We start from the raw sequence: 20327 nt of genomic DNA on the forward strand, positions 1-20327 counted from the left end.
AGTTACTTTAATAGTAAAACTAATTTTATTTTAATTTTACTAATTCAATAATGTACTAATTTACCATAAATTTTATTAAATATTAACAATTTACTAATATAGTAATTTCTAGTAATTTAGGTGATTATTAACTTTTTTGTTAACTAACTGTACTAATTTAGTAATTTTTAGTAGTTCACTAATTTTTGTTTTAGTAAATTAAGCAATTTTCTAATTTTAACTTTATTGGTTCACTTAAGTTTAATGAATAATTAACAATTAATTAATTGAATAAATAATCATTACTATTATTTTAATAATTAAAATCTAAAAATTTGAGAAACATGTGCAGTGTATGATAATCCGAATTGGGATTTGCTCTTCACACCGACCTTATAGCAACATCCCACCATATATTGGGAACATCTCCCCATAAATAATAACATATAAGTACAGGAAATATGATCCATACCCTACATAAGTTGCTTAAATGGGTAATAGTGCATCCAGCTAAATCTAACATGAAAAGCAAGTAAGCGGGTCATAGAAAACTGTTCCCGTTCTTCTTCACCCGAGTGAGAAAACGGGTTCAACAAAATCTGCTTTAATATCTTTTTTGTTTCTTTTATAAACATGTTTTGCTCACTTGGAATTCCTATCACCTTTTCCTCCACACATTTTCTATTTAATAAAGGCAAATTTTATGCTTATATCGCTTGTTTTCTTGCTTGGTTTCTAATCTATTTTGAAACATTTCTACCTCATTTTTTTTTTGTGCCTGTTCTTATCGTTTTCTTCAACAAATGAAAGTACTATAACAAATAAAAAAGTTTGGCAACATACCTATGTTGAAGTTCTACAGTATTTGACATATGAAAATGCCTTTCAAGTTTTCCAATAATTCTTATAAATAAAATGGATCACGGTTATTGTCAATAATGTTGAGATGGCCGAGTTGGTCTAAGGCGCCAGATTAAGGTTCTGGTCCGAAAGGGCGTGGGTTCAAATCCCACTCTCAACATATTTCCTTTTAACATTAAGATGGGCCTCCTGGGCCTCAGACGTTATTGCTCAAAAATAGTGATGGGCCTGGATTTTATAAATTCTTTCAATAATACTGTGCAAGCGAAAATTGCTCATTTCTGCTATACTTGTTCAATAATCAGATGAAAGATTTTCTTCTTTTGAAATGATAAGAAAATCCTTTTAATTAATAATAAACTACCTTCTGTGTAATTTAAATTCTAAATATACCCCTCTAGTTTTTTGGATGAAAAAAATATACCCCTGTAATTATATAAATTCTTTCAAACTTGATCAACTCGTGCAAGCCTGTTTAAGTTTGGCCCAGCCCAAGTTGTATTTGGTAAAAGCTTGAATTGGGCCTGGATTGATAAATTTGGGCTTAATCTTGGGCTAGGCATGAGTTGACTGAATGATTCAACAATTTGCTTGTCTGGGTCAACAGGTTTTAAAGATTTTACAGGTTTATAGATGAACTGACCCACTTTACCTTCGGGTGATGGGTTGAATGCTTCAACTGCCCGGATCAACGGCGGTTTAAAAACATGTGCTTTTAACTCGATCCAACCTGTCTGAGTTGCAGCGCTAGTTTATTTGCATTCTCATACATTTACACCCGTATAAATGAAAGTTAGGCTGTATTTCGTTGTAGTGCATTTTTATTTGTACTAGTACAAATGCATGGGAATACGAATGAAAAAAATGCAGATTCTTGTTTAATTTTATTATGGATTTTGCTTTATTCTACTTCAGGTTTTAATTTACTACATTTGTGCTGCAATTAAACAAAATAAACTGAAATACATCAGATTTTACACTCAAAATAATTTACACTACAATAATTTTGCATCACTGCAAATTTATTTGCACGCCTTAGACTTAGTTTGAAAAGAGTACAAATACAAATTCGTAGAGTGCAAAACCTTATATTTTGTATACTCCTTCCAAATTGAGCCTTTCGTTGTGTCCAAAGTAACTAAATACTTTTTGAACTTAGGTAAGACAGAGGTGTTTGGTTTCAAGAAAATCTAAGGGATGTTCTACGACATGAATTGTTTTTCTTGTTGTCGGTTCCAAAAACAAATCAAGACTATTTGGTTTAAAATCAGATTATCTTTTAATGTAAAAATTCAAAAAAAAAAACATGTTCTTGGTTGTGTGCTTTTTGTTTTCAAAACTGAAACCAAAACCATGTTCTTGATCTAGTTTTAAAAACCATGGTTTCGAAAATCAGGCTGGACTGGTTGACCCAGGAGCGGTCATTGCTCCGAATCTGGTTTTGGACCCCAAACTGTCCAACTAGGCTTCAGACTGGATGGTTGGACTGTTTGACCCAGGAACTGGTGGCCAAAACGGTTCCGTTTCTAGTCCAGTTTTTAAAACCATGTTAAACACATTTTTTTTCATTTGATTATTTAACATCATATTCTATAAATCATATAATTTCTATACCAGAAAATTTGTTTTTGTTTTAAAGATCAATATTTTGTTGATTCCAAAAACATCTATTGCTTTTTGAAACAAAAGCAACTTATTTTTTCCTTTTTGAAAACAAAAACATGTTTGATGTAACGATTCAAAAAAACAAATGAAAACAAAAACATCCATATTTTCCTAAGACTGCAATTGTAAGATATTTTTGGATTTACACAATTTTTAAAAAGTAATATAATGGAATTAATTTATAGTCCATTTCCCAGCTGACAGATACATAACGGAAAGTGTTTGTCCAAAAACTTGTGTGATATGAGACGTTATAGTCCGTCTATGAAATGAAGGTGACAACTTTGTTTGTTTAGGTGTCGTTGTAGCAAAGACTTTGGAATTGAATCCTAATTTCACCAGAAAACATTGGCTGTATTGAAAAAAAGGGTAAATTACAAAGACCCCCCTCTTCTATGGTCGTGGGACAAAGACCCCCTTGGCCGTTAAGTTAGATGACGGAAAGCATTAAATTATCAAAATACCGTACTAAACTTTTTCTATTTTCTTTTTCTTGCCCTTTTTCTCTTAAAACCTATTTAACGTAGGAAATGAATATCTGGTGTTGCAAAAGAAATTGGCTTTGGAAAACAGGGCCAATAGATGTCTTTAACTCTTTATCCTTTTCTACCCTTCTTCAAACTAATCCAGGAAACTTGCCTTAAAGAGTTTCTTGAGAGGCTGGAAAAATATTGATTTTGGGGAGAAAACAACCCATTGAGTCACCTGAGAGGCCTTGCTACGTTATTGTAGTCGCTTTGTCTAGCGAATGGCTTTAGCATAGATCGGGTCAAGAAGGAGACCCAATATGGGTGAAGACATGTAAATTTTTAAGCCAAATAAATGGGCTTAATTTACATGACAACCTCTGAATTAATATGGGCCTCCATGGGCCCAAGGCCCAAGATTACATAAATATGTCTTGATGGCCTAAGGATCAAAGTGTATCAAGTCCAATCTGGCTCATCTCCTATTGTAATAGGGTGATCCCATTGGCAAGACCACTAACTTCTACATAATGGTGCATGTATGGGAGTTGGCTCTAACTCGCCATTCCACTCGCATAAGATTGGTTAGTAAAGTGGGTTGAGGTGGCAGTTTTGATCATTGGCTGTAAATAGCCTTGCCTAGGAAGAAAGAGTTTCCCTTTTGGAGAATCACATTGCAAGAAACTCTCACACACCAATACTTGAGGATTGCAAGCAACTACAAGCTCCTGCAAACTTCAACAACTTCAAGATTAAGAGAGAAGAAAGAAGGGAAAAACTTCTTAGTTCTTTACAACTCACTTAGATTCGAGCTCTCTAAAGAAGATCAAGCCACCACAAAAGTGCCCTTCTTAGAGAAGCATCCTTCACAGTTGATCAAGCGCAAAGCCCGGAGTGAAGAAATCTACATCAAATCTCCCAAAGCACCAAAATCAAGGAAATCTACATCAACACTTCAAGAAGTACGAGAAACACGCCAATGACCCTAGTCTTCACCAAATTCGACCGTCAATCAGAGGTTGCTCATGTCATCGAGTAGAAATCAAAGAGAGTTCAACTCCCTTGTATTTTTTTATTACAAATTAATTTTTGTAATTTGTCTCCATATTTTGTGCTAATCAAATACACAAAATTTGTGTCGACAAATTTCTGGCACGCTTGGTGGGACGCTCTCTTCCTCTCATCTTTCGAGTCAACAACTACAACAGTCATACAATGGCTACCAAGAGGGTTGCAACTTCCTTCTACAAATCCTTTGACGCTTTTAGTTCTTCTTACAACCGTCCTGTCACATGTGCCACGGTGAAATCCATTGATAGTTGGGACCAACTTAAGAGAGAATTCCTCACTCGCTTCTACTGTACACGTCGAACGGTTGGACTTCCAAAACTCTCCACTACAAGGCAAAGAAAGGATGAGTTTGTCATCAACTACATCGAGCGGTGGAGAAACCTCACCCTTCAGTGCAAGGAACAAACTAGTCAATCTTATGCTATAGACACATGCGTCTAATAGATGCATTGGGGACTACTCTATAGCCTCAAAGAGATCATGCCTACCACCTTCGAAGAGTTAGCTACTCGAGCTCGTGACTTGGAGATCCAGAGAGCCAAGCATGGGAATCCCCAAGTAAGTGATCATCGTGAAAAGAAAGAAGGAAAGAAGGAAGTCAAGAAAGACCTTAAGACCTCCTCCTCCTCCAAAGGAAAAGATGTCATGAATACTACTACTAGACTAGTTAAGATCTCATACAAGAAGAAGAAGATGGAGATCAAAGTGAAATCTTTTGCAAACCAAGGCCAAGAGAAGTCTAGCCCTACTCTGAAGGAACTAGAAGAGAAGGGGTATCCATTCCCCTGACTCTGACATTCTAAAAATGCTTAGCCAGCTTCTCCAATCAAAGTTGATTGAGCTTCCATTGCCCAAGCGACCTAAAGAGCAAGGACGTGTGGTCAACCCCAAGTACCACCAGTACCATCGAATGATAAGTCATTATCCAACTTAAAAGTGTTTTGTCCTGAAGGACAAAATACTTCATCTCGCAGAACAAGGAAAGATCGAGTTAAATCTTGGTGACAATTTTGCTACTACTAACGTCACCATGGTGACTTTTGGGTCTTTTGACCCAGTACCATTGCAACCCTCTACATGTCTTTCCTCTACTCAAGCTACAATGGACGTCCAGACCTTAAGGAACTCTACACCCACAAAAAGGAAGTCAACACCACAACACAACTTAGTGGATTCTCCTCAAATTGTGAAGACCAGGGGCATGGTAGCTGGACCCCAACAATGGCTTTTCCTACAACATCCCTCACAAAGGGGGCAATTCTTGTCCATTTTATTGTTGATAAGGTGACCACGGTTTATGCTTATCCTGACATGCCAAGGTTCAGGAATCCCAATGTCCCAACTCTCTATGAGCTGATGATTGATGACCTGGACTACTGGGAATAGTCGTTTGTTTCAGAAGATGAGATAGAATATGGGTGGTCCACTTTCACCAACAAGAAACCCAAAGAGTAGGTATGACACCAACCCAAAGGAATCATTTCGAATGGGGGCAAGACTATCTTCGTCTAATCTATTGACTCAGAAGCATCTCCTTAAGATGAGAACATATGAACTATAGTCTCTCGGTGTAAGAACAAAGCTCATCGTCCTGTCCTCCCTATGTTAACCAGACCAAAGCGGATTAGAAGAAGGCGAGTATACAACGCCTCCAAGAAGAAGAAAGTGCCAAAGAAGAAAGCACCTCAGGTACCCCCAGCTAGTGAGGAGGAAGTGCTTCAACAACCTCATCCAACTCTAGTAACCCTTTGGGAGTTCATGCCTAGAGAACTTTTCCCAGAGGAGTGTGTAGTAGCATACATGGTGATAGTTGACAAAGAGGAAACATCACCATCAATAGAAGAAACTTCACCCGATGAAAACAAAGATATGACAAGGCTTCTTCAAGAGCACCCCATGTGCGATGAAAAAGTAACAAAGGAACTGAAGGAAGTGCCATCCCATTTGAGCCTTACCCAATTACTAGAACTACTGCAGAAGGTTTGTTTTGCAATGGCGAAGACCCTGATTCTCCCTAACAAGTATCAAAGAAAAGTACCAAAAGGGGACGACTGCACAAATTGCATGGCAACAATTACCTTCACAGATGACGATTTACAACTTGGGTCACATCCACACTACAGACCCTTGTATGTTGCTGAATATGTTCGTGAACAATAGATGTCATGCATCCTCATTGATTGTGGATCTATCATCAACATTATACCAGTCTCCACTATGAAACAACTTGGGATTGACAAGGATATGGACATCGTGCAAATAGGAAATTGACATAAAGAGCAAGTTGACAATCTAAGGCTTTAATCAAAAGGGACAACGTGTTGTGGACATAGTGCGTCTTGAGATAGAAATAGGGGACTTGACATCTTTAGCCCTTCTACATGTCATCAATGCCAAGACATCCTACCAACTACTTTTGGGACGTCATTGGTTGCATGAGACAAGGGGTTCCTTCAATATGGCACCTATGCTTCAAATACTACCGTAATGGAACACAGAGGTAAGTAGTCGATGAGCTAGAGCCTTTCAACAAAGCTGAAGCACATTTTGCTGATGCAAAGTTTTATGCTGACAAGGTCATCTTAGAAGCTCTTCCGATCTTTGTGCCAAAACCTTCCATAATGAAGGTTTGGAAGGAGAAGGAAGACACGATGCATGAAGAAGAGGATGCATCTTTAAGTGGTGACAAGAAGCCTCTACAAAAGCAACATGTATCTGCTACCTTGCCAACAACTCCACCATTGACTTCCTCTCTTTGTAACCAATCATCCCCCGTGCTTCGTTACACCCTAAAGTCAAGGAGACGGGAAGGACAACTACCTTTTGAGGTCATGTATGCACTAAGCACTACACCAATATCAAGGAGTGACATTGAAGTTCTTGAGAAGGATCTTGTGCCTCCAATCTCCACAGCAATCGAAGTTAGTGGTTTCTGAACCTCCACTAAAGGAATTTGTTAGAGCTTCATCAACCAGCAAAGTAGGGCAACATCAAGGAGGGTGGTTTGACCTCAACACTGAGAAGCTCCTCGAGAAGGTAGGGTACAAAGAAAGTGAAAATTGTCAGTTAGAGGACCTTGAGCCAATCCTTACAAGTGGACAAGCCTATGGCTTAACAAAGACGTAAAGAGCTTTACAAAGTGGAGGCTCCCACATCCCTTAGAAAAATGTTTTCTTATGATACCATTGGACTCCACCAGCTCAAATTTAATGAAGGAAAGCGTCATCCAACCACATCACTATAGAAGTGGTGGACAGGAAAGAAAAGAAGCATATACAACAGAGTTCAGTCTTCGACCGGCTAGGAGAATCGAGAGAAAGACAATCAGTGTTCGACAAGGCTTGGAGGACAAGATGTTGCTCCAACGTCATCTAGTCAACCACAAGGGACCTCAGTACTCTTCCGCATAGGGCTCAAGGGTGCCAATATGAAGAAAAAGGGTTGACAACAAAGTCAAAGCCTACAATGTGCCATTGCTACAAAGGAGAAGTCAGAGCCTCGAAGTGTTATTCCTTCTTGGATGAAGAGGGTGCCCAACTTGGAAGTTTCCTCTAATGAGACCTTAACAGTTAGACAACAGACTATTGTCATCACGTCTCCATCATCTTCTCAATCAAATTCCAATCTTCAACCAAGACAAAGCATGAAAGAACAAAGTGAATGGATAATTGAGGATGGAGACATTGTCTCAGTTAATCACATCACCATCGAGGAGGATGATGAAGATTTGTCAAACACTTCTTCAGATGAAGAACTTGAGCCTGCCCCACCTACCTTTGAAGAAGGAGGCCAAGCAATAGTGGATAACCTGAAGGAGTTGAACCTTGGCACTGAAGAGGAACCTAGACCTATCTACATCAGTGCACTCCTTAGTCTTGAAGAAGAAGCTAAATACTTCAAACTACTTCAGGAGCACAAGGATGCTTTTTCTTGGATATACAAGGAAATGCCTAGGTTAAACCCAAATGTTGTTGTCAACCACCTCTCTATTAGACACGGGGTACGACCAATCAAGCAAGCACAACGTCAATTCTGGCCCGAGTTGATTCCGCAAATTGAAGCAAAAATCAACAAGCTCATTGAAGTTGGTTTCATTTAGGAAGTGAAGTATCCAACTTGGATTGCAAACAATGTCCCTGTGAGGAAGAAGAATGGTCAAATTAAGGTCTGTGTTGACTTTCGAGACCTAAATCAAGCTTGCCCAAAAGATGACTTTCCTTTGCTTATCACTAAATTCATGGTAGATGGAACTACAGGCCACGAGGCATTATCCTTCATGGATGGTTCATCTGGATACAATTAAATTCGCATGGCGCCTAAGGATGAAGAACTCATGGCCTTTCGAACACCAAAGGGGATCTACTGTTACAAAGTGATGCCTTTTGGCTTTAAGAATGCCGGTGCCACGTACCAACGTGTGATGCAACGAATCTTCGTTGACATTCTTCACAAGAAGTTCGAGTGCTACGTCGATGACTTAGTTGTCAAGTCTAAGAAGAGAGAAGACCATCTTGATGATTTGCATAACATCTTCAATAGGCTAAGGAGACATCAACTAAAGATGAACCCTCTCAAATGTGCATTTGGAGTCACCTCAGGCAAATTCTTCAGTTTCATTGTTTGCCATCGAGGGATTGAAATTGATCAATCAAAGATTGACGCCATCCAAAACATGCCAGAACCGCGAAACCAAGGACGACTAACTTACATTCGACGGTTCATCTCCAACCTAGCAAGACATTATCAACCATTCAACAAGCTGATGAAAAAGGATGTCCCATTTGAGTGGGATGAGGCTTGCAAAATGCCTTAGAGAGTATAAAGCAATACCTTCTCAAACCCCTAGTACTTGTCGTACAAATTCCTAAGAAGCCGCTCATCCTATACATCGTTGCGCAAGAGTAGTCATTGGGAAACTTGTTGGCACAAGTCAATGAGGAAGGGAAATAGAATGCACTCTACTACCTCAGTCGGACACTAATGGGAGCCGAGTTCAACTATTCACCCATAGAGAAGACTTGTCTTACTCTCATCTCTGCCAGGAAGAACTTACGACATTACATGTTGGCACATACTGTCCACCTCATCTCAAGGGTAGACCCCCTCAAGTACATAATCACACGACCTGTACTTTCAAGGAGACTGGCTAAATGGGCTCTCCTCTTGTTAGAATTTGATATCATCTACGTCCCACAGAAGGCCGTGAAAGGACATGCACTAGCAGACTTTCTTGCAGATCACCCTATTCCAGTAGATTGGGAACTCTCTGAAGACCTTCCTGATGAAGATGTTTTCTACATAAACATCTTACCAGCATGGATGATGTTTTTCGATGGAACAACACGCAAAGATGGCACGGGTGCTAGTTTTGTATTTGTCTCGCCACAAAGAGAAATCCTCACATACTCATTTGTCTTAACTGAGCTTTGCTCTAACAACATGGCAGAGTATCAAGCTTTAATCATTGGCTTAGAAATGACCATTGACTTGGAAATTCACTTCCTCACAGTATATGGGGATTTGAAGTTGGTAATCAACCAATTGAAGACAAAGTATGAGGTGCACAAGGACGACCTAGTTCCCTATCACCATTATGCAATCCAATTGCTAATGGAGTTGAAGCATGCTACCATTGAACATGTACCCAGAAGTGAAAACGAGCAAGCAGATGCCCTTGCTAATCTAGCGTCAGTCTTAGCACTCACGGGTGATGAAGCAACAACAATACCCGTTTGTGCAAAATGGGTTATTCCCCCTAAGCCTTCTCAAGAAGAGACAGAACATGAAAGTAATGTGGTTTTTGTATTTACTATGGAGGTTGAGGACTGGAGGCGACCATTCATTGACTACTTGCAGCATGGGAAGTTGCCTAAAGATCCCAAGTGTAGAGCTGAGATACGGCGTTGAGCACTCCGTTTCCTATACTACAATAACAACCTTTGCAAATGCTCCTTCAATGATGCCTACATGAAGTGTGTCCACAGAGACGAAATCCAAAGCGCACTAGACCAAGCACACTGTGGAGTTTGTGGTGCTCATCAATCAGGACCTAAGCTCCATGATCGCCTTAAGTGGATGGGCTTCTATTGGCCAACAATGGTACAAGATTCAATTGAATATGCTAAAAGATGTTAGACATGTCAATTCCATGGGGATTTTATTCGCCAACCACCAGAATCTCTACATCCTACATTTGCATCGTGGCCATTTGATGCATGGGGACTTGATATGGTTGGTCCTTTGCCTAAATCTTCTCGTCAACACCTATTCATCCTAGCAGCAGCGGATTACTTTTCCAAATAGGCTGAAGTGATTCCTCTTCGAGAAGTAAATAAAGAAGATGTTGACAACTTCCTCCGGGCTCACATTGTCTACCGCTACGGTGTTCCACGTTACATAATCACAGATAATGAGAAACCATTCTCAATAGCATTGGTGACACAATTTTATGACAAGTTTGGCATTAAGCAGAGGTTTTCAACCATGTACAATACAATGACTAATGGACTTGCATAGGCTTTTAACAAAACTCTTTGTAAATTACTTGAGAAGATTGTGTCCAAGTCCAAGAGAGATTGGCATGAACGCTTGTATGAGGCCTTATGAGCATATTAGACATCTTATTGCACTGCTACAAATGCAACTCCTTTTGTTTTAGTATGTAGTGTAGAAGTTGTATTCCCCCTAGAAAGACAAATGAGCTCCTTAAGGATGGTTGGGCCTCACGTAGTGGAAGAAATATACACTAATGATTCTTATCTCCTTGTCACGCTAAAGGGTCTACGTCTTGAGCCTATCAATGGAAAATACCTTAAAAGGTACTACCCCTAGTTTTTTCATTGTAACACTCTTGGCCCGCATGTGCCTAAATTGTGAATGGAAAAAAAGTCTTTTGCATTGTAACGCTTCTGGTCCGCATGAGCTTAAATTGTGAACGACAAAAAAAAGTCTTTTTGCATTGTAATGCTCCTGGCCTGCATGAGCCTAAACTATGAATGGCAAAAAAAAAAAAGAAAGTCTTTTTGCATTGTAATGCTCTTGACCCATATGAGCCTAAACTGTGAACGACGAAACAAAAGTCAAATATGAGAATTTCTCTCTTAGAAGAGAAAGAAAGAAACATCAAGTTCATTTCCAACATCATGTAACTACAATGTAGATGTTGTTTCATTTACAAGAGAAAGACTACTTGGAGTTTTACATAATTAAATATACTTCTACAAAGAGCAATGGATGCTTCTACAAGTTGTGTTGTCATGTAACATTGACTTGCACCTCTTGCTTATTGGTTTCCTTCAATTGTTTCAACTCGCCATGCTAAGCTTTTCTACTACAAGTGCTTCACTATCTTCCTACTACTTCTTGCTAGAGTATTGTCTTTGAAGGTTAAGGAAAAGTGTTGTTCCACCTGCTTTTTATTGTTCCTCTATTCCATATCGTTCCTCCTTAAAGGTACAAGACATTACATCAATGTGGTTTTTCTTGTTGTTAGCAAAAGTCATGTCAATTGTGATTTGAATCTTTTTGTTGCCGGAAAAAGACTTGTTCAATTCATAAGTATCACTTCAATAACTAGATCTGCTAATTTTTGCCTCATTCTGTTTCTTAGTTGGAGCATGTTTAACTCTATCTCTATAAATAAGGTACTCTTTTCCACATGATGACGAGGAACCAACCTCTTGGACAAACAACAACATGTCAAGATGTTAGACCTCATCAAGAACCTTGTCACCATGGACAATTTGGTCATAGACATCCATTCATGTGGGTAAAGATCTTTACAACAAGCTTTCTTAGAAGGGATATGAAAAGTCATCTCCTTTCCATGTTAAAGGAATGCACTCATCCCATATGATCTCATAGAAGTCAAACAAACTCTCTAGAAGTAACATAGGACTCAAGCACTGCTTGATCTACGATAGCTCCTCTTGGTTGGAGAGATTCAAAGGGCTCTTCCTATTCAGTTCTATGTTGACAACAAGAACTTATCAAAAGTTCATCAGTTACAAGCATAAGTGTGTTAAGAGTTCTGCAAGGAAAGTAGAGAGATCACCCATTCAAAGTTGGGTATTCAAGCTTTGCAATCTTCTTTCTTGAGGCAAGTTCTTTGTTGGAGGATGCATCAAAGATGGCGATGAAACTTCCTGACCAAATGATCTAGAAGAAGACATCACCTATATAAGCAAAAGAGAAGTATTAATACATTAAAAAATAAAAGTACATTACCTTGAAGAAGAGAAAGCTTCGTGCATCAAGTCCTCTAGGAAAGAAGCTCTTTACAAGCTAATCCCTAGATCAAAGAGACCTTAGACTTGAAGGTCTATGAAGCTCTAGACCCAGGGAGCCCAAACCATTGAAAGTCTGTAAGGGCATGTTGTTGATGAAACTCTACATGTTGGGATCTCTAGTGAAGAAAGAAGCTCTGTGCATCATGTTCTCTGGTGAAGAGGCTCTCCACAAGCTAATCCCTAAACCCAAGAGACCTCAGACATGAAAGTTTACAAAGTTATGGGCATAGGGACCCCAAACCATTGAAGATCTGTGAGGGCTTACTATTGATGAAGCTGTTGTGACTCTTTGGTGAAGAAACTCTGTGTAGGATAATCCCTAAATCCAAGAGATCTCAGACCCGAAAGTCTACGAAGCTTTGGACCTAGGGACCCCGGACCATTGAAGGCCTATGAGGGCCTGTTGCTAATGAAGCTCTGCATGATGTGACTCTTTGGTGAAGAAGCTCTGTGCAAGCTAATCCCTAAATCCAAGAAACCTTGGATCCGAAAGTCTATGAAGCTCTGGACCTAGGGACCCCGAACCATTAAAGGTCTGTGATGGCCTGCTGCTAATGAAGCCATACAAATGTGCCAAGTGGTGAAGCCCTAGCTCAGTATGATCCATAGAAGCAAATGTTGTCTCTATAATAAAGAAAGGAGGTGCAACATTAGTTGCAATATTCATGTGGATGAATTTCAAACAATAGATGATTGTAGCGCTGCAACTAGCAAAAAAAAAAAAAAGCAAAAGAGAGGAAAATACATTAAATCAAAGAGATCTTTGCAGTGAATTGGATCCCTCCAAAAACTCATATACGTTTTAGCGCACGGGCTTAAGAAAATCAGCTCTCTCTTGCACTCATGCTGCATGTTGACCTTGATTACATTGTCAAATACAACACCAATTCAGATGTTAAAGTAACTATAAACCCTATCCCTTTCAGGAGAGGCTAAGAAGAGCACGGAGAGCAAAGGCCCTTGTTCCACGGATTGCTAAACAGAGGCGATTCAGGCCATGCTGTTTCTAACCGATGGGGTATCATGCAAAGGCGAGTTCAAGATTTTGCCAAATCTGTAGGTGCTCATCCTACTGTTTCGTTAGCTTACATGTCAATGAGGGCTGCATAACCTCTCCTCAAACTTCACCTACAATTGTGAGTTGGTGACTAAGTCGGTCAATGATGAAGCAATGAGGGAATTGGGGATAATGAATTCATCATTAAGTGGTTTTTATCAGTAAAATGCATACATGGAATGAAAAAGAATGAGGATGGGCTATTATCTACGTGTGAGACTGATGTTTATGTCAATTACAGCACATAGATTCAAAGGGGGACTTGGATGGCGTTGCTCATTTACATTGGACAAGGGTCCCAACACTTGAAAAAAAAAAAAAAAATTTACATACATACATGAAATGACCGGAGGAGAAGAAATCCACACCCTGTTCAAGGGTCCTTTCTGTTGGTGTGTATTTATTATACGAAGATCAACTATATGATGGGCTACAGTCCACAAAGTGTATGAGCAGTAAATTAAGGGTGCAGAAGTCGTTCTTGAAAAAGTGAAGCGGCCTATTTGGATTAGTTATTACCTGGTGTATTGATGGTGGCTTGTAGAGGACTCGATAATGATCATTTAGGGAATGATGGGCGTCTGCATCCAAGACAATGCGTTAGCAATGGAAAGGAATCAAAGGGTCATCTCATGGCAGATTTATAGAAACTAAATTAAAAGGGGTTGTATGTGTTAGATTCCTTCGAGAATAAGTCTATTCACCTGCAACCAACAAGAGTTCTAATTTGTTAAGAACTCAACCTTCTTACTTACTTCGATGACTTCTTCTGAAGCAGCTCCAAATCCAAATGCCTGGACAATCGCAATAGGATATATACAATGTTGCTAACGGTCTTGCAATCTCCTTGACCAGAAAGTAATTACCATCAGCTCCCACTGTAAGATCTGAAATTTAATTCAAAGTGTCCCACCTCTCTGCAGTGAATACAAGGCAACAATGTTCAATGTTTAGTCTTGCATACAAGGGAGACATGGTTTCTGCAAATTTAATTTCAAATATTAGTTCAATTTTATATTCCTACTATTTATGCAACTGTACGTGTTTGGTGAAAGCATTCATCAAAAGACAAAGCAATGTCTACACCAAGTAATTATCAAATACACGCAAGTGTTTAACCAAAATTATCTTGTATACTGTCAATAAAATTTACACATAAAATATAATAAAAATTACAAAAGAAAAGCCAAGAAATGTTTATATATTATTAACTATATAATTGGTTCGTTACATGACTTACATCTAGAATTGGTCCTGACCCAATTATTGGTAGGGACGAAAATCAAGTAAGCCAAACCGATATAACCGGTTTGGTCAGCTTGGATCTATCGGAATAGACCCGACCCACTGACAACCCTACAGGGACACAGCGTCGAAAATGACTAGACAGCTTCTTTTATATTACTACCGCTGTCACACCCACTTGATCTCTGCTTTGCTTCTTTCACTAAAGCTTTCACCACTTCATCAAACCGGCGTCGGAAGGTTGGCAGCCTTGAGAGTTTCAAACAAAAGCCTTGCAGCCTGATTTAGAGGGAAAATAAAGTATAAAGTTAAATTCGACTATATATATCAAAAACCAAGAAAGATAAACTCTGGTACCTTCTACTTATCTCCTCCAACTCAGCTTCTCTAATCTTTTCCTCTGGATCTGGAGGAAATCCACCATTCTCCCAAGCTGCTAATCTTTGCATATCACCACAGTAGAGAGTCAATTTCTGCAGATACAACTCTTCAGTCTCCCGTAAATTTAGTTTCTTAATCTGCTCTTTCATAAGAGACATTGGCTCAAAGAACCAGTCAAAAACCCTGCCCTCAGGCCTATTTATATTTGTAAGTTCAACATTATTACCTGAAATAACATGAAACGAAAAAGCTATAAAGTTATAATCAATTACAAGTAATCAATACCCACCAATACAAAGAGAAAATTAAATATGATATCACTGGGGGAGGGGTGGGTTTCCCTGCTCACATTTATCCACCAAACCTGATTGACTGAATCCTTATTTCACCAGAAAATAAGGACTGAACACCCTCATAGATCAGCCATGGACCAAAAGCTATAATTTGAATTTGAGAAAACTCATACTGAGCAAATAATTTTTCTTTGGACCCCATAAAAGCAATTAAAGTCCCCCTTTCACTAGGGAAAAAAAAGATTCCAGAACCTCATTGACCAGAAATGGACCCAAAGCTATATCATTTGAGAAAACACAAAAACACAAACTATTTGGAAAATTATTTTGCTATGGAAGTCTGGCATGTTTAAAAGTAAAAAGACCATGGACCCATTATCCTGTAGATCTGATATCTCTTTACTTTTTGAATTTTCTGATTAGAAAAAAAAAAAAAACAATACAAGGTGGCTATAGGATTGTTCAGTAAATATAATCATGCACCCAACTGGTGAAAAGGTGTCATCTGCACATGGTGAAGCAAAATTTCTGGTTTCACTGCTTTAGAAAAAAAAAAAATTATTTAAAACCAGTAAGAAAGCTGTTCTTCGTACGCATGAGAAAGCCATCGGAACCATTCTTGATTGAGCGGAGAAAGCACAGCAGAAATGAATATGCAGGAATGCCGATGTTAATTATCTTGTTTTTGGACAGTTGCCATTCCTCCAAATCCTGTAACCCAATGGCTCCATCTCTGATTAGCTCTTTCCCAACATTCTCACACGCCTCAAAGAAGTTATTCCATATCTGTTACAAACATTGAAAGGCCAAGAATTAAATTGCATGGTCAGACTGTAATACTTGTCGAATGAAATAATGCTCTTGTTTGACAAGGGATTTGTGAAAGCTTAGGCACAAGCGCACACACACACAGTTGTTAGAATGCTTACCACTACAGCCTTAAGTGTCTTCACTTTCATTGAAGCTGTCCTTAATGGAGATTTTTTGGCACGAAGAGCCTCGGTCTTTTCTGGCAATCGCCTTAGAGGAAGTAATGGTAGAGTTGGAGAAACTCCCTTGCGATATCTAGGTCTGGCTGCCCAAATGTGCAGACGCTATGATAGAGTACATTGATTGAAGGGATATACCCACAGTCTTAACTTCAACAATTAAAGTGTAATTTCACAGGTCAAAGTGGCTGTTGGAGATTGTTTGGTTAGAACCCATGAGTCAGAATAATCCATGGGTCTCAAAGGAACCATTCGACCTAAAAGCTTAAGCTGTTAGGCGAAGTCCCTAATAGGGAATAGTTTTTTTTTTTTATTCTCTAACAATGGGGAACTTCTCACTCACATTTGGTACGTACCTTGGAAAGCAGGATCCTTCTCGGAGGTAAAGAAAATCATTGGTGTACTCATCAAACAAAGATACTACGGCAATGGCATAGAGTATTCCTTTCTTTATAGAATTTTCCTAACAATAAAATAAACAAATACATTGTCGGCTAATCAATAAGCAAAAAATAACCATATAAATTTAATTCATTTCCAAACAAGAAAAGAAAAAAAAGCATGTACAACACCGGCCGGCCAAATCATCGATCATCTGCTAAAGAAGAAGCTAAGCGTCAGAAGATTAAAATTGTACCTGATATGCAACAACAGCAGCATAAAAGCCAAGAAAGAAGCTTGAACTAATTCCAGCCAAGAAGGTGAGACCAACAGCAACAGGCCACAAAATAATCGAAAGCCCGTCAAAGGGGACCCAAGCAGTTTTCAGGAAGGGATCTGCTCTTCCAAAGAGATCTCGGACCAATCGCCTCCATCCTTTGAATAGCATGACGGGAGCTTTATATAACACAATAAAACTTGTGACCGGAAAATCTATCAACACCCCCAAAATTCCGGCCAACGTGCATCCTGGTATCTGAGAAACCCTACGTACACGTAGGGTACAAGTAATTAATCCCATGCAAGAGCCTCCAAACCAAACATTTCTTAATTACCAGAAATTATATGTGGAAGCAAATACATATACATAGAAAATAAAATGTGTTAATTAACAAATAATGAAATGAATATATACACTTCAACATCATGTAAATGCGTTGTTTGAAGTTTTGGGCTTAAAAAGTTGAAGGAAAGTTCTATCTTACAATTCCATCAATGAAGTTTCAAGAGAGGCAAATATTGATGCTTAAAGAACAATATTTTGGTATTCAGTCTCTTCATGTAGGTTAATGGTCATGATTGTAGTCCGGATCTGCTGACCATGACACATTGCTATTGCTGGCCACATGCATCTAGTCATACATCAGGAATATCGGTGTTTTAAGGTACAACCAATATTCCTAATGTGTGGCAGGATGCGTGTAGCCAGAAATGTGTCATGGTCAGCAGATCCAAACTCATTTATGATTAATTTTTGTTATTATGTGTTTTGAGAGACCAAATCAGCCCCCCACAATGCCCTACAACACACCCCTGCCGTGTATTGGAAACATCTCCCGATGATGATTGTGGGTAGCTGATTTGAACTAATTTTTTGAACTGTGTAATGGGTTGGGATGATGAGAGGGTGAAGTTGTTTGTTTTGTTGTTGGGTTCTACCTCCTTCCCTGATTTGATTTACTTCCCTTTTGATAATGGTTAATGAATATTTTAGATGGCTGCCCCTCCATCTTGAGTAAATAACTTGGGGGGTATTTAAGGATATTAATTGGGGGAAAATAGTTTTTTACACCCCACCCATAATAACATGTTATGCCCAATAATGTTTCCAACAGCCAAAGATTTTGAAAAAGGAGAAAATTGGAATTAATTTATTGCTCACCCTTAAGATTAATCTCATTAGAACTCCCAAGTTAAACATACTTGAACACTTAGAATGGGTGACCTTAAAAATTCCTCATGTTACACCCTAACTTCTAATCAAGCTACAGACCGAGTAGCAAATCTCAGTCATCAAAGAGATGTGACTTTAACCATAGGTTTCCATGGGCCCTACCCTATATTTGTGCTATATGGGCATATGGGGTAGGCCAAAACAAATGTCTCTATGCAGCAAAGAACAAGTTTTCACAGATTGATCCATTCTTCTATATGCAGCAAAGGAACCAATGAGATTTTGCAGATCATTGAAATTGCAAAAGAAACTGGATGAGAGAAAAAAAAAAAAAATTAAACACTAAGAAGATACACAATGAACACAACAGATTGTTGCAAGATATTAGAAATTAAATCATGTTTGATAAACATTACTTGATTTCTATAGGCTCCGTAGTTTTCTGCTCCAGCAATCCATCCATGACCGAGAAGTAGGAATAAAAGCAAAAATCCCAAAAGTCACGGACAATGGTGCATCCAACCAAAATAGAGCTCCAAGTACCATCCTGCAGATGGAGGTGGTTGCAGAGAAATAAATCCTTCACTCAGCTCTTCAATATATATAAATAAATAAACAGACACAAAGTAATATAAAGTCGGAAGTATATACCGTGAAGCATCTGATGAATTTGTTTGGAACACCCTCAACTATCACTTCAAATGTCGCCATTAAAGGCCAAAAGAAGCCATACCCTAAACCCGTAAAGATGCTCCCAATTACTCCCACCAATGGCCATACTAGTAGTAATGGAATGGGCAGGGTTTGAAACAAGAACCCTTTCATGAATCCACCGAAATTTTTACTTCTGTCACAGTTTTATAATAAAGAGAAGAAAGAAATCATTCATCATTGAAGATTATTTATCTTCATGCCACCATTGAAAAGGATTTCTTGAAAAGAAGGAAAATTATTACTTCGCAACACAGTAGTAGGTCCAGACCACATGAAATGGCCATAACCCGACGATAACCGCTAAATTCCCCAAACTTATCACAAGAAAGACAATTGGTCCAATTAGAATCGCTGCAATCGATGGCTTCATTACGTCAGAAGGAGAAAATACAGTAAGAAGAAGAAGAAGAAGAAGAAGAAGAAGAAGAACCTTTAATGATTCCGAGAACTAAAAGAAGCATAAAAACAGGAAAGAAGACGAGCGCATGCAGTTCCATTTTCAGAAATTTCTCTTTCTGTGCATATCAATTTTGAATTAACTGCATGCACATCATTCAAAATGAGTGGGTTTTATTTCACTCAGAAGTGCAGAATAGTACTTCAGAAAACCTAAAGAAATTAAGATTAGACAAAATAGTAGTTTGAATACCTGAACTGAAGGTGAAACATCAGTCGTTCGTTTGCCCGAGCTCCGGAACGCAGAAAGAGTTGCTCACAATCTTATAACAAGTAACAGTGAAGCGTGAAAATTACGGATGGAATACGTAAATCTAGTATTATATTCTTCCTTTCATGTGTTGTTTAATATATTTCTTTCTGCTTTTAGTCAGGCCGGTGCACCGTCTCCACACAAGTGGCAAAACGTACGACGACGACGACGACGACGACGCTCATCACTTTTAGCTAGATCAACACTTCTTAATTCATGCCTTTAATTTCTCCTTATCTATTAATCTAGTCCGAACTCTGAAGAAGAAGCCATACATGGTAAAACTATAGCTATGTTACTACTGTAAATGAGGTTCGCTTCCAATTTTTTGATACGGTGGAAGGAGAGAGTAGAACGCCATGAAAATAGTCTCTGCCAGCTTTTTACGGTTTCGATCGAGCGTGGAAGAAATATCACTGACACGCTTGACGGTGGGTTTCGTAACTTTCTCTAGGGGTTATTTCTGGTCTGAACGGGATTCAAGACTTCTTCAAAGTTCTAACAGTCAGTGCTTTGGTTACATCTAGACCTGCTTTTGGGGCCACTGTTGGGATGGATGCTTGGAACACTGAAGAAGGCTTCCCACTCTTTAATTTTGGGATAAGATGCCTCTGGACTTTATTTATAATAATAGTGAGCAATCCTTATTTGTTTGTTAATTGTTGTGGAATTGGGATCTCCTCTCTGTGTTTGAACAATTAAGTGCCGTTTGGAAGGGCTATTGGAGAACAGGTTTTGAGCTACTCTGAAGAATAGCTTCTTCAGAACACCGGT

The 20327-nt window shown here is 38.8% G+C and overlaps 2 protein-coding genes and 1 non-coding gene across 15 annotated transcripts; 2 read left to right on the forward strand and 1 right to left on the reverse strand.

The window, feature by feature from the left end:
- Positions 1 to 919: 919 nt before the first annotated feature.
- On the forward strand, positions 920 to 1000 carry TRNAL-AAG (transfer RNA leucine (anticodon AAG)). The gene has a single exon. It is a non-coding gene; the product is annotated as a tRNA-Leu (tRNA).
- Positions 1001 to 9023: 8023 nt separating this feature from the next.
- On the forward strand, positions 9024 to 9950 carry LOC104602077 (uncharacterized). Its single transcript, XM_010265646.1, has one exon. It carries the CDS (start codon positions 9024 to 9026, stop codon positions 9948 to 9950), a length of 927 nt encoding a protein of 308 aa, XP_010263948.1.
- A 1176-nt stretch (positions 9951 to 11126) lies between these two features.
- Positions 11127 to 20057, reverse strand: LOC104601979 (putative membrane protein At3g27390). Of its 13 annotated transcripts, none has more exons than XR_016077177.1 (14): positions 19494 to 20057; positions 19275 to 19383; positions 19087 to 19195; positions 18782 to 18977; positions 18547 to 18677; positions 16934 to 17222; positions 16653 to 16759; positions 16237 to 16378; positions 15901 to 16093; positions 14991 to 15240; positions 14629 to 14912; positions 14144 to 14305; positions 13908 to 13969; positions 11128 to 13818 (listed from the first exon to the last, which is right to left on the reverse strand). XR_016077177.1 is itself a non-coding variant. In XM_010265504.3 (11 exons), the coding sequence occupies exons 2-11, from the start codon at positions 19339 to 19341 to the stop codon at positions 14771 to 14773; spliced, it is 1626 nt and encodes a 541-aa protein (XP_010263806.1). In that variant the 5' UTR covers positions 19342 to 19383; positions 19494 to 20057; the 3' UTR covers positions 14501 to 14770. The 13 variants fall into 13 exon arrangements, 1 of the variants encoding a protein (XP_010263806.1); XR_016077176.1 differs by having other exon boundaries at positions 11128 to 12200; positions 12270 to 13969; XR_016077179.1 differs by having other exon boundaries at positions 14093 to 14305.
- Between the last annotated feature and the right edge of the window lie 270 nt (positions 20058 to 20327).

This window comes from Nelumbo nucifera, chromosome 6 (genome assembly GCF_055504915.1).
Source record: "Nelumbo nucifera cultivar China Antique chromosome 6, China Antique-T2T, whole genome shotgun sequence".
Classification (NCBI taxonomy): domain Eukaryota; kingdom Viridiplantae; phylum Streptophyta; class Magnoliopsida; order Proteales; family Nelumbonaceae; genus Nelumbo; species Nelumbo nucifera.